At 45.4% G+C, this 15,120-nt stretch overlaps 1 protein-coding gene across 3 annotated transcripts in view; it reads left to right on the forward strand.

Moving 5' to 3' along the window:
• GLRA1 (glycine receptor alpha 1) overlaps nucleotides 1-5,137 on the forward strand; it is a 37,653-nt gene extending 32,516 nt beyond the window's left edge. The window contains exons 9-10 of one of the 3 annotated variants that reach the window (XM_021289239.2): nucleotides 2,764-3,102; nucleotides 3,683-5,137. In XM_021289239.2, coding sequence (XP_021144914.1) covers nucleotides 2,764-3,078 — 315 coding nt within the window. In that variant the 3' untranslated portion in view covers nucleotides 3,079-3,102; nucleotides 3,683-5,137. Of the gene's footprint in view, nucleotides 1-2,763 lie in introns of all 3 variants that reach the window. The other 2 variants (XM_005503375.3, XM_065029750.1) reach the window with 2 other exon arrangements.
• Nucleotides 5,138-15,120: the final 9,983 nt, after the last annotated feature.

Below are 15,120 nucleotides of genomic sequence, written 5' to 3' on the forward strand. Positions count from 1 at the left end.
GTGAATTGTGTCTCTTCTAACAGCCTGCTGATCCCAGGAGTCTAGCAAGGTGGTTTTTGTTAGCTAGTCAAATGGTCTAAGCCAAAAGGGTTATTCTCAACAGAATAATTTCCACGCAGCAGTGTTGTGGTCTGAGTTCTCTACAGAAGACACAGTGAGGGCTGGGGGAGAGGCAGGTGGGGCAGTGGGAGGGATGTCTATCAGAGGACAGTATCCCCCAACAAGACAGCCAACACTGGCCTTGGAGGTAAGTGACACTTCTTTTGCCTCTGTCATCTCTGTGTTCAAAAGCATCTGCTTCTCAGACTGACTGCAAATTTCTCTCAGAAGAGAAGAGCATTCTTCTCAGCCTTGGCCTTGCTCTGTGCTCATTCGCCATGGCTAATGCCAGCCTGAGCATGCATGTGTCATGTATCCCCTGCAGCCTGGACCCTTCTAGCTTTTAGGCTGAGGTACCACAGCAAGGATTTCACTTCACAGGATGCACTAGGAGGAAACAGAAAGGTGGCTGTGATCACAACACCAAAGGCACTTAAAAATTGCCCTTCATTAACTAGTAGAATTGGGTAGGTGGTATCAAATTTTCAGCACCAGGCCTGAGAGTCAGCCCGAAACTAGCATTTGTAAAAAAAGAAGTTGCTGATGGGAACTGATAGAAATCTCAAGACAGCTCCCAAGAGATCACCTAAATCTGCCTACAGTTTTTCTCATACATATTTGTCTACCCTCTATTTTGAAGCACAATCCATGATCTGTTACACCCAGAGACTCCCCCATTCCATTGCTTCACTGTCACAGTGTCCCACCCATTAGAAGTCTTTCCCAGGGTCTAATCTGTCCTACAGCAGTTCAGAGTGTGTGTTCGTGGAACTGCCACCATTCTAGAAGGTAGCAAGGATTAAGGAGCAGGAATCCCTGTCTCTTTGAAGATTTGCCTTTCTCTGCTTCAGTTGTCCTATCTGCAAAACCAGAGATAATACTTCACTTGTCCCCAATACAGGCAGGACCAGGGATGAAAATTGTTGGACAAATGCAAGGGAAAAGAAATAACAGATAAGACCATCAGCAAGCATCGATTTTGTCTGGCCAGAACAAGACCTTGCCATCTCAAAATCAAGCGAGACAGTTTTGGTTGAGAAGGTGCAGCCTGCTTAATGGAGCCAAAGCTAGAACCACCCAACATGGGTGTCTTGTCGTGCTTTCATCTCTTCATCTAGATTCAGGCATCGTGTCTCTGGATCTATGGTGGTGTATGCAGATTGGTCTGTTGATAAACAAGATGAGTTTAAAAGATATTTGCTAGAGATGTTCCATTGAACACAAGGCTGCTATTACAATCCCTGCCCAATCTCACAGCAATTCAATTGGAACAAAGCATAAACAAAAAAAAGCGAAATTAACAAGGTTTGCAAGCTTATCAGAAAACCAGAAGCTGACTGCAAATATGCAAATGACCCAGTGCAGCTGCCAAAGAACCTAACTACTCTGTCCTGTTGTGCTGACTTGTGTGGGTAGCTCTGCCTGGTTTAGGTATGACATACAAGACTGAAAGACTGAAAACAAGTGGGGTGTTGCAACGATCCATGCTGGTGGAGGCAGCTGGGGAGAGGACCAGCCCATGCCCACATTTATTAGGTCTGCTCAGATCACAACCTACGAGCCATTCTTCACAGCTCCATGTGCCAGACAATTGTGGCTGTTTTGCTTTGCTCAGGTATGCCAGCGTGCTCTCCGTTCTGCTCCTCTGCCCCAGACCCCAGCACAGCGCCTCCATCCCACACAGCTACCCGCTCGGTACAGGGGCCATCCAGAAAAGACACTCTGCAAAGGAGAGGGGAAGGGGCAGCGGGACCCGTGGGGCAGGCAGGTTACGAGGGATGGGGCTGGTGGGTCAGTGCTGGGGGACAGAGTGTGGATCAGCCTCTGTGACAGATAATTAGTGTCATTGGTCTAGCAATTAGCCTCAGCAAGCAGAGACTTGGGTTTCTGACCATGCCTCTGCAAAGTGCTGGTTGTACTACTTGGACCCAATTTGGTTTTCCCTGTGATTATGTCCCTATGTTTACTAATATAGAGCCTGCAAAGCCTCCACTGAAAAACAGCAAGAGCATTTGACTTTAGACTGAAAAACAAAGAATTTTCCCTGTTTGGCAATTAGAATTGCCACAAGCAGCGGTGTCTTGCTGCTGACCCATAGACAGGTGTTTCTGTTCCTCACCTGGAAGACGGCTCATGGGGAGGGGCTGTGGGGGTCGGGGTCCTGTGGGCAGGTGAGCTGAGGGCTGCTTGCAGAGGTCTTTTCCTGGACAGGTCTCAGCACCTGCGCATCCATGTAACTCTGTAGGAAGTCTCGCTCTGCGGCTTCGACTACCTGAGTTTCATGGAGCCCACTCCTTCTGGGCGAGCTGATACAGCACAGGCAAAGCAAAGAAGGTGCTGATAGGAGCAGGGTTGGGGGGGAGAGGCAGAAGCAAAACAGGGGATGCAATCGGAAAAATAAACACAGTACCATAAACCCTTCAAGTATGTCAAAGCCACCAGTGGGGTGGAAGTCAGTCCTGTTCTCCATGGGGTGCCTGGATCCCCTGATTTGCATCTGTGTGTCACACAGCTGGCACCCCTCTATAAGGCTGATCTCCCAAGAGCAGAGGGTTTGGCAAAGGATGCTGTGGTCGGGGCATGACGGTGGCGTCTTCCCCTTGCAGAGCAGGAAGCGGAGAGCCTTATAGCAAGGGTGCACGGTCTATATCTCATTTTAAGTAGAGCCCCATGCTGAATCTGTTTCAGGAGGATGAAGCTGGTGAGGGCAGGTTCAACTTCACGGCCTACGGGATGGGACCAGCTTGCCTACAAGCCAAGGACGGCATCTCCGTCAAGGGTGCCAACAACAACAACACGGCCAACCCGGTCCCCGCACCGTCCCGCTCCCCCGAGGAGATGCGAAAGCTCTTCATCCAGCGAGCCAAGAAGATCGACAAGATCTCACGCATCGGCTTCCCCATGGCTTTCCTCATCTTCAACATTTTCTACTGGATCATCTACAAGATCGTCCGCAGAGAGGATGTGCACAACCAGTGAGGGAAGGGGAGCAGCTGGGAGAGAGTGAGCAATCCTTTATATATGTGCAATAGCAATGCAGCAATGCATGAATTTAAGAATGTGGCAATATCTACTAAAAAAAACGGGGGGCGGGGGGGGAGCTGGGAGGGACTTTTAATCGTGTGACCTGAGGATGACTGGCACAGGGAGGAGAAAAGCTCTTGACCTAGGGAGCTCAGGGTGGGTTTTAGTTTTACAGCATAGGAAGGTTTGGATTGCTCCAGCTGCAATCCAAGCGGTGTAATATATTAATATATATTCATGCTTAATTATAATGCAAAAAGAAAACCATCAAAAAAAATATAAACAAAAAAAATTCATTTTTTTAGCCTATTAACAGCTTAGATTCTCAAGTCACTGGAATGATTCATAATTCCATGTGCAGAAATGCTTTATCTGATTTTTGCTATAGAAAGGCCATACTAGTCAAGCATGTGGGGAAAAAAGAGCCCTAACAAATGAAAAAAAAAAAAAAAAGAAAGAAATGCTTCTCTAGGTTCTGCACTTTGAAAAGTGGATAGATGAGGAAACTTAAGAAAGAGGCTGTGAGTTGTTGTTTATTTTATATTTTTACTTTTTTTAGTTATGGTTTTGCCAATCAAACACTTTGTGACTTTTGGATAGAGGAAAACAAATACGTTATCTCTCTCATCCTCATCAGAGAGAATCCAATGGGAAACATTAAAAGGACATCAGGGCTCCCATCAGAAATCACAGGTACCTTCTGTCCTTTTAAAAGACCTGGCAGGATTCAAGTCCCAGGAGTCAGAAATAAGATTCAGAACACTAGAAATTATGGACAGTTTTTAAAACAGCTTGTTTGTTTTTCCCAAACTCCCTTTTGCCATGTTTGTTTATAATAGGGGTAGGATGGAAGCGTCAGCTGAGTTAAAGCAGAAATTATATTTAAAATGTAGAGAAACCGGGCATTTTCAATGCCTTGTTGCAACAGGGCCGGGCGAACGGCAATATTGTTAGTAAGGGATGGGGGGTGGGAAGGTGTGTACAAAGAGAGCAGGTCTTATTTTCAGACATTTCATAGCAGTAATATTCATAGCAAAGCTCTGAAACTCTATTTTTGTATCTATTTTGGTGCTGCATTTAGCTTTAACGTGGACGGGAAGCTGGAGCGGGGCTGCTTTGCCGCAGGGGAGCCTGGCACAGTTGGATGGGGATGGGAATGGGGAAGGGAGGGAGGGAGGTGGGAATGGGTGAGCAAGGGGGTCTCTCTTTGGCCCCGTGGTAGCACAGGTTGGTGTTGGTAGCTGGGGTGGGGGGGGACACATCAAATGCATCCAGGGTGTTCTTTGAAAGCCTGGCTTGGGGCTGGCCTGGGCAAGTCAAGGCCTTGATGCCCCACTTGTCCAGCTGGGACCCTGGTGTGAGCTGGGCTGCAGCACCCGTGTGATTCAGTCGTGTTCATTTGCACTTTAGCAAGGAGGGTAAAAGAGAGTGTGAAGGAAGAGACAATCAGTCTGCACTGAAGCACTTGGGGTTAGGTCTTCATTAGGGACTAAATGAAGGCAGAGACAAGCAGCACCCAAAGGGTGCTTCCACCATCCTCTCCTGCTCAGGACAGGGCTGCAGCTGAGCTGGGCTGCAGATCCCATGCTTGCTGCAGGAACATAGAGGTTCCCACTTGCAGAAGCTGCCACCCCCACAGCAGATGGAGCAGCTCCCAGCAAAGTGCCCTCTGGTGCTGTCAAGTCCCATCTGGCCCAGGGCAGCATCCAAGCCTGGAATGGGAGGTTAGGACCCCATGCTCAGGTATGGGTGTCCCAACCAGTGCAGCAAGAGGCAGCTATGGGAGAGGGCAGGGGAGCATGGGGACCTGCGAGCTGTCCTAGCACAGGGTCAGTGCCAAGAGGAGGAAGCTCAGAGAGAGCACCGGGGTTCTCCTGGGCTGGGTAGAGAGACACCCATCTCCAAGGCTGCCAATTCAGCACCTTTCACCAGCACTAAATACACTTTACTTTAAAAAAAAATATAAATAAAATAGAAAAAAAAAAAAAGAAAAGAAAAAGAAAAAAGAAAGAAACCAAGGATAAGAGCAACAGGGAAAAAAGGGAGGAAAAAAAAAAAAAGAAAAAAACCACAATGGGCACTGTGTGAACTAAGGCAAACAGCAACATTTTCTAATTTTTTGGCAAAGGCCACATAGGTTCCCGAGTCTCTTTGCACTGCTGAGACAGGGAAAGGGCATGCGGTACCAGTGCGAACCAGTGTATCAGCCCCTTCTCCCCCTTTCCTCTATTGGAGCAGCAGAAAACCTGTGGGCTGAGGATTTCTCCTTCCCCCGGCAGACAGAGCTTTCCCACGCAGGGAGATCTCAGGCTGTCGGGCAGAGCCGCTATGGGACAACTTTCCGAGCCTTGGCCGGAGCCCAAGTCTGCTGCTGGCTCTGGTTTTGCTTGCTGAATTATTGAACTCGCCCTGCATGCACGACGGGCGGTTGTGCCAACTGCGGGTTGTGCGATCGCTTCAAACGGCGCATCCTTGTCTGAGATGAAAGAGCAAATCCAGGGAATTCCCCTCCTGCCCGACAGCAGGGCAGAGGCTTGGCAGCCCACGCACCGCGGCTCCTCGCTCATGCAGGGGAACAACTGCAAATCACTGTCATTTGAGCAAAAATAAGGTTTTGCCCCTTATGCCCGGGCCTTGTACTTTGGAGTTGGGCAACTTGGTTGTTGTTCACACAACTTCTTGCTCTTCCCAGGCTACCTGGAACATCCACTGGGGCACAGTCAGCTGCAGGGCTGCGTGTTTCTTTCCTAACCGGAGCTGCTGTAGGTTGTTAACATCCTCCCACCCAAGTGAGTTTTGATCCTACAACCCAAGGGTGAGACCAGAGCAAGAAGAAGGAATATGTTCCCACCTCACTTCATTCTGCTTTAGCTTATAAAAGGGCCTCAAAACCAAAGAGAAATCCCATGTTCATCCTACTGCTTGGAGATGCAGATAAGCTCACAGTTACTGCTTCACTAGAGCTCCAGTGTCACTTTATGGCACTAAGGCCAGCGGAAGGCAAACTAGAGACTAGAAGTCATCAGAAAGATGCTCGCATTTCCTGCTCATGTGGAAGCACTTCTACTGCTGGTGGACTGATAAGAATAGGACAGAGATAAAAATTACATGCTTACCAGCCTGCCTTTGCATCCAGTTTGACTCTGCCAACCACCAGACACATTTGACGCTCACCATAAGCAGTGTTATTTTCTCTTCATTAAGCAGCCAGTTTCCATTCAGGCCATTTTCCAGCCCCAGGGCTGCCTGCACAGTGACAGCACTTGCATCCCAACATGAAATATGCTGGGTCTTGGCAAAGGTCTGATGGTGCTGAGATAGCTGCTCAACAGAGCTCTTGCCAGACAGCTTCACCACATAGACAAGACCTTAGACTGTCCTAGGAGCCCCTGGCAAGTCTGTGCAGCTTTCAAAATCAAACATTTCTCTCCATCTGTACTTGGCTGTGTTCAGTCTCCGTATTGCAACAGAACTTGCTTTGATAACTTAGTTCATCTTCAAAGTAGGCTACTTTTAATAGTGCCAGAAATTACATTTATTAGCAAGAATGTACAGGATTTGATACTGCAGGGTAGCTTCTAGGCATATTGATGGAATTTAACTTGGTAATTGTTAGCACTTGTTAAGAACGAGGCTCAGAAGCAAAACCTCTGAATAAAATAAATGATAGTTAGTTGGCAGTAGAGAGAGAAAATAGGGCCCTGATTCACTTGGACTCTTCAGAAAAATGTAGCTTTATCCCAAATGATATTATTTCCAGCTGTTGTTGGAAATGCATCACTTCACGAGGAGGTATTATTTTTCCTTATATATGAACATAACTTGGGGAAAAGAAACACAAGTAGGACAAACTTACTGTTTTTCGGTCAGGTTGATGATTTTTTCCCACTTTAATTCCTGATTAAAGCAGCTTTCCATCTGGGATCCCAGTACCATGGAGATCTGAGGGAGGTGCTGAAGAGGTCCAGGACAGAGCAGTGAGCATGTACTGTGCTACAGACTGCAAGGCTTGGCCTTGACCCTGGCAAAGCACCAGCTCTCCTCTAAGCACACAGGCAGGGTAATTCGCTTCATGGGTCTGGTAGTGTCCTCATTCCTCTGTTCCTAGAAGCCCTTGCTGGTCAGGGCTGGAGGACTTTGCTCCTAAAAGTATCAAACAATTTCAAATGCTGAATATTCTCACAAGTTTTGAACCAAAATTTTTTTCTTTCCCCAGACTTTTCTTCTGTCCCTTCTTAAGATCAGATCTTGAATTTTAAGGCAAATCCAAGACAATTCAAATTACACTAATGCTTGACCTTCATCTCAAGTTTAACTTGAAGACCTTTTGCTTGGTTTTCTAACGCTGGAGGAAAAAAAGATTAGAAGTATTTACAATTTATATTTTTTTAAAAAAGAAAAGAACACATGAAAGGAGAAAAGACTTTTAAATGGTGCCATATTTTTCTCAGATTTTATACAATCATATTTTTGTATTGTACTACCATTCCTTAATAAAACATAGTTCTTATCCCTGTGCCAAAGACAATCTATTTCAATACCCCATTCCATACTCCCAAACCTTGCTACAAGCAGCAGTGGATAAAGCAATATGGACTGATTCTCCCCCAAAACCCAGTCCTACCAGCACAGTTGCAGGTCTGGGGGTGCTGCTGCCAGCTGGACATGGTGCATCTCCCATCTGGGTAACTGCAAGCAGCAGATCCCGCCCTGCTGGAGCATCCCACGGAGCTCAGTTCAGTGAAAGAGGTATCTGATCCCTTCTTTGCCAGAAAGAACCTGACCTCTCCGGTCGTCTTCTCGAAGGGAGATGTAAGGAGTATCTTGTGCTGCTCCTTTTTCAATAGGTTTCCATCATTTGTATGGAGACAGTATACTATTTAATTAGAAAATCGGAATACTTGATTGTTCATCCAGGTGATAATATGAGCACTAAAGCAGAAGCTGATATTCACCTTCAAAATTACTTCAGGTTCTTTAAGTCTTCCCACCCCCTCTTCTCATTCTCCAACAATTATTCCTTAAGCGTAGTTGCACATCTCTCATGTTCAAATGAATCTACACAACTCTTACTTCAATCAAGCATATTACATTTTTCTGTGTTCACTTCCCTTCTTTCACAATCTGAACTATCATTTTCCAGCTATATAGCAGCTGTTTAGTGGAAATTAGGTTCTTATATTCCTTATCTCCTGCTGTAGTGTGTAGCAGAGGGTCCCAAAAGAAATAAGCTGTTGTGAGCCAGGGAACATGGAAGCAGCTGTTGCACATTTTGCACAGGGCATCTGCTTGGAGCTGCTCCCAGCTCTGCCTGCAGCCCATGGGGAGATTCACTCTCCTCTGAGAACTGCTGGGATGAGCAGCCCTTGGGTGATGCCCTCGGGTGATCCCACACTGAGGGAGGACTGAAGTGCACAGCCTGGCCTGGAGATACTGGAGGTAGCTGGGTAATAGGAAGCACAGGCTGAGCCAGGTGAGGAATCCCAACCTGTGATCTCCCTTGCAGCAGGTGTCCCCGGCACAGTAAGCCTGACCTTTGCATTTGTAGGGTCTGCAGCTCTTTCAGTTAATCTCTACCCTCACTCACCCTGTCACATTGGCCCAGCATCATGCTACCAGTGAAGGACCAAAGCGCCTGATACTGTAACATGGCAGAGGACACAAACCACACGGCAGTCTATGAAGAGAGGGATGATTTCAGCACCTAGCAGAAGAAATTACCAGTTAAGTTGTCAAATGAGGATCCTGGCGTAGACTAAGAGAGGAAGGAAAAGCAACAGGAGAGATTTGTTTGCATGCCACATCACTGTCTTCTCCTGGCATTCAAGGCACACGGCGCTAGCAGGCATGATGCAAGAGTCAAATCTGGCAGCAAGAATTACAAGATTGCATTAAGTAATCATGACCATAAAGCCCAGTAAGTCTGAGTTGCAATCCTCATGCACTTCACTGCTGGGCTTCTGAGTAGAAGTTGTAATGGCATCTTATCTTTGCAATATTCCTGTTCCTGGGTCTATCATAGAGCACTGAAGCGTGTGCAGGGATGAGTCGGCTCCCAGCAGTGCTTGAGATGGGTTAGCCAGGGTTTGACCCAGGCTACACACAAGTGCACATACTGGGAATAGGTTCAGCACAAGGGGATGTTGCCACTTTGGGGAAAGGCAGGGATGGCTTCACATTGGCTTAATAATCCCATCAGCACTCAAAGCATCACTGCTGGGGCCTGCAGACTGAGCTTGGTGCTGCTGCTACTCCTACCAACAGTAAGAAGCCATCCATGAAAAGCACAGGGAGAAGGACCTCAGCAGCTTCCCAACAGTGGTAGTTCTCAGCAAAGAGAGAGGATACAAAACCCTATTACCTATGCCCAACCTGAGATTGGTTGGTGTTTCCATTATAAAATCATCCATCTTTTCCTGGGCATGATAACACCACAAGCCATCAGCCTGGCTTGAAATAAGCTTTTATTTATAGATTTGCCACTTGAATTGCATAAGTAGCTTAAGCCTAACAAGGACATCCCCTTCACTGTTCTCCAGCACTGAGCAGGGTTACTGAACTTGACAGGGCAGCTGACAGACACATGCATTTCAAAACCATGATTGATCACATTCCCCCACAAATCAGGTGAAGACGGCAGGTTAATTTGGGGATCTGTCAGCTTTGGGAGTATGCAAATTGGAATTTCGGGGGGAAAAAAAAAGCATGAAGGTCCAAACGGTAATGCTATGTGAGAATTTGAGAGATAGGTATATAATCTTCCTTCCCCTTACTGGGAAGGGCAATCTGTTGTGCGTGGACTCTGCCTTTGAGATCCATGTTGCTGCTCACTGCAACATCCAAGCAGCTCACTGTACAATCTGTGCTCCCCACGACTGGTGCAGCAGGTCAGGAGAGATGGGCCAACTCCAGAGACAGTCTTCGGAGGTGACAGACAAGGACATTAAGACACAAAGGCCAAGTGACTTAAGTCACCACATGCATGTGGAATTAGTTATCCTGGAAAATTACCCACCTGGAGTATCTCAAGTCTACTGTGAAATAGAATTGATACACAAAAAAGATAAGTCTGTGTGGTTCCTGAGTCTGGCCACAACATCCTGACAGTGCCAGTCATGGCTAGAGCTCAACTCTTCTTTCATGGACTCGCTGAGCTGCAGGAAAGAGATGACTGCTTCAAGATAACTGAAACAGAGGGCAATTGTGCTAGAAGCCTTTCACACACGTGTTTGAGATACAGTAAAACTTCAGTGAATTAAGATATCTATAGAGAGATATAAAGAAGCAGGAACACACTAAGGACTTCACCCAAAAATGGCCTGAACATGCAAAGGTCCCAGAGCATTTCATGGCAGTTGACCATCCCTGCAGCATCAGTGAGAGCCATTCTGGAAACAGCCTTTGAATTCTGAAGAGGCATAAGCAGCTGTTTGTAACCACCCAGCCAAGAGCAAACAACAGCTGTAAGCAGGTGTAACATCCTTGTTGACAGTGACATTTTATGGACTGCGTTATCTACTCACATTCCACCACAGTGTACAGCATATCACGCTTATTAAAACTGAGATGAGGAGTAATGAAAACCTCACATGTAAGTTATATTAAAAACAAGGAGAACTGAGGAATTTCTCCCTTCCAAGTAAAAACACACATGCATTTACATTATTTTGTAAATGAATTTATCTTTAGAAGAATAAAAATAGTTAAGATACTTCTCTTCAGGACAACCATGGCACATTTGGTTTTACTTTGGAGGGGAGATACAAACCCCCACAAATAGCAAGAATACTTTCTAATTGAAAGCATACAAAATAAACAGAAGTGGGAAGAGCTCAGCACCTAGAGTGTTTTCCTTGTGGCCTGGATAATGTTGTCTCAGTTTCTCAAAAGCACCCACCTCGCTGGTCAGACCCCAAAGAATCTGGTATCTAGGAAGAACACCTCACAAAAACTTCAGAAGAAAACCCCTATGAAGTAGTGGCATTGTTTTGTCCCTATTTTCTGTATCTCTCCCATCTGTAAGCCATCTGTATGAAGACCAACAAAAAAAAAATCTGTTTCCAAAGCTTGACTAACTGAAGCTCATTTGTTCCAAGACATAACAGCGCCCTGATGCTGTTCATACTGGGGACAGCCAAGGGCTCTGACAAAGGAGCTGGGCTAGGGTTTGTGGCAGCACCAGTCACCTGAGTAAAACACGGGGTTTGTCACCACAGAGCGAGAGCACAGCTGTGGGACAGACCCTGCGGCAAAGGACAGACCACTGAAGATTATAGCCTCCTGAGATGCCTATCAGAGCCCATTTATCAAGGGCCTTTTGCAAATACTAAATCCAGATCTGAGCTACGTCTACAGGGTTTTGTGTGTGTGCATGCTTGTTAAAAAAATCATCAAGAGACAGATATTTTCTCAGTCTTGTTTTTAACGAGGGCAGGCAACAAAGCCAGAGCATTTTCTTTTCACTCTTCAATCTTACTGAGACCACAGAGGGAAGAAGTAGCATTAAAACTGCCCCAGTTTCATCAGCTCCTTCAAGCAAAGGAAAGAGGCAGCTGGTGTTAAGAGAACAAAACTCATCTCCTTTCAACTTCAAATAAGCTTATTTAAAACAGCCATTGAAATAGTTCATATTCAGCTGTTTTAGTTGTGTTCCTTGCAAGGTGGGTGCTAAAATATCAGCATCTCACAGGAGATAATTGGAAAAACATTCATAGGATAAGAATTAATCACTGGAGTCAAGGTAAGAGGAAGAGTGAAGTGCTCTCTGAGAACCTCCACTGGTTAATTAACGAAAGTCTGGAAGAAAACAGAAAAAGTCAATGCTTGTTGATTTTCATGCTACTCTCCCCTTAAGAACAGAGGAGGGACTAGAGAAATACAGAATATAAAGTGTGGTGCCCCGATGTGAAACTTAATATGTAAAATTCTTCAAAACCAATAAACTAGCTTAATAATGAAGTGCCCATGTCTTCTCCCTACCCACCTTAAAGAGGGATCTCCCTGTCCTTCCTACACAAATTTATTATGTATACATATAAATATATAGATACACAAATTGGTATGGCCTTACACTCTATTTTGCTACATTGTCAGAGTGCAAAGCAACTGCTTCCTTATGAGCAGCATTTTTACATCCTGATGAAATAAATCTGTAACTTATACAATTTGCATGACCTCACAGAAACAGTGGCAGATTATTTTTCTGGCTTGTAAAAAGTTTTAAAACAGACGTTCTATTCCAGCAGTTTGAAGATGGAATGTAAAGTTTCTGCTGTTACATGTATATAAAATATATTTATTGAATCATACATTCATGCTGATTCCAATAAAAAGAAAATAAAGATTTTTCTGAAATACTCTTCATGGATTTTGAGTGCCAGAGGTTCCATGCTGCAGCCCACACTGCTGGTACATTCGTGCTAACATGAAATTTCATGAAAATATGGCAAACCCCCCAGTTTTATTGATAAGCCTTTTATTCTGAAGAATAATCTTTCCCACCTGTGACCTCCTGAGCTCTACCCCACATAAGAATTACTACAACAGCAGCAATATCAGCCTTGTAGCCACAGAATTCAGACTCTGCAAGGCCAGCACCATTCGCTCACGCAGTGAACCTTCCTCTCACAGGATTCGAGATCAAGGCCAGGCAGCAGAAATGAGTTTTCCACACAGGTGATCAACAGGGACATATCACATCTCTGTCTGTATGAAACACCCCATAGTTCCTCTGGGCTTTCATATCACAACGATGGGTACTCAAACAGAAAGTTCTGTTTGCGTTGTCTTTGCAATATCCTGGATTTTAAAATCAGACAAAGAAACAGCAGTACTCTCAGAGCCAAACTAAGCCTTGAATTCCTACACAAGCCGAAACAGGTTCTGGCAAGGAATTTAGCTGTCTGAGCCTAGGGTCTATATAAAAAAGGGGTAATTCACATCCACTTTGCAAGGCAGGACACAGCATCATTTATAAAGTTCTTTGGTAGATGAACCAACCTTGGTGCAGACACCCAAGACGACATCTCAGCATGTTAAAGGACTGCCACTCACACTGAAACTCAAAGATGGACACGATAAAGTATTTTTCCTTCCAGTCAGGTGCTTTGTCAAGTTTGATATATCAGTGGAACAGCAGATCCCACTTGGCTTGGTAAGTGGCATTTTGTGACAGAAAACAGAAGGGCAACATCCTGCCCTTCAAATCTATTCTGAGAACACACCATTACTGTAAAAATCTGCTGTCTTTAAGGAGTGATGGAGTTTGAAAGAATTTTACTCAGTTGTTTCATATCTCCTAACCAGATAAGCTATTAAAAAGCCCCCTTGCCCCATCTTCCACACAACACACAAACAAGATCATCAAGATTTCAGGTGAGCAGTTTTTCAAGTTACCAGCCAGGGAATGGGAGGGTTTAAGACATCCCACTTACTGTAAGATGCTCAAGAAAGGGGCAAAGGGATGAAGAAAGGGACCAGAAAGAATCAGAAAAACATGGCCAGTTATTCACAGACCAAAAACGGCTGACTACATATTTATTTACCCTGCTGCTAAGGATCTTCTGAACTGGTTCAGGATCATCAAACACCACAAACCCAATGGGACTGCTGGGAAATAATCAGAGATAATGACTTCCTGATAAAGCACACACAACTTTGGGAAACCACTTGTGTGCCATGTGCTCTCAGCCCCAGGCAGCAGGGTGTGGAGAAACAACACATTTTGTTCAAAAAATGACATGTCTCCAAAACACACAGAATCAGCAGCTGCAAATATCAACTCACAACCTTCATGCCTGCACCCAGAGCTCTCCTTTCCACCAAGGAAAGCAGACTCACAGACCTAAAGGACATGCCTCTGCCACTGCTGAAGATTGTTTCTCATTCACATTCAAGTCAGAGCTCGCTGTTATCACACAGCATGTTAGCACGCAGGCTGTTTGCTACTCCAAGGGTAAGTCATCTTTGCAAAGCCCCACTTCCAACAGCACGCTCACCACCTCCACACTTGCCTGTGTGTGGTTAGTGAATGGCTGGGACACTATGGCTTCAGCTCTCAGCAAATTCTTCCTCCAAAAAAAGAAACCTGCAAAGAGGGACCTGCAGAGCAAGTGATCCCTGCCTGAAACCTCAGCTGCAGAACAAACACCTGCAGTGCTCAACACACAAATTTCACTTCACCTTTACAGAACAGCCCCATGCAAGTCAGGTGGTACTTAAAGGTACTCCCAAAGGAGTTTCAGCCTGCACAAGGGGAGAACTAAGCCTAGTTAACTGTGCAATGCCCTTAACCAAAGAAAACGCAGCAAAGGCAGCATGGCTTCCAGTTCTGGTTCAGGTGGTATGAAATACTACTGTAAAATGGAACAGTCTTATTTCTGCTTGTCATACACTACTGATGTCAGTAGAGGCCAGATCACACAAGTCATACATGAAACCCCATGCTCTCAGAAGGGCAGACCATTAAGGTATCATGAAAGGCTGTTCCTGATACTGTTTGTGTGTCTTGCATAGGTGCTAAAGCAGCCTGTGACACATCTGACACACATCTGACCAGCTTTTCTCTGCTTCCCAATCTCCACAGAGCACTGGGACATCCAAGAGCACTTCAGCAAACACCACATCAATCTTGATTAAAGGAGAGGTGCTAACATGGAGACACACAGTCCTATTCATTTGAGACTTCCATGTGGCCTTTTTGTTTCCAGAGAGAGTTAGATCACCTTGGGTTTTAGAGGTTAACCTCCATGTAGCTGTTTAGCTCAGTGCAGCCAGCTGAGGCAAATCAAATCATGACTTCTTCATAGTCATCTTCACCATTAATGCATGCAAGGCCTTCGGCAAGAGACACCAAGGCTTTAACAGCACAGTCAATGCAGAAATCAGAAGGCCTCAAGGCTACTAGAAAGTTTAAACAAGAAAGCCAACATGACAACATTTTACAGCAGGTCTTTTCAGTAAACTTTGTTCTGTGACTAGCTAATAGCAACCAAAATG

The sequence above is a fragment of the Columba livia genome, chromosome 14, assembly GCF_036013475.1.
Source record: "Columba livia isolate bColLiv1 breed racing homer chromosome 14, bColLiv1.pat.W.v2, whole genome shotgun sequence".
Lineage (NCBI taxonomy): Eukaryota > Metazoa > Chordata > Aves > Columbiformes > Columbidae > Columba > Columba livia.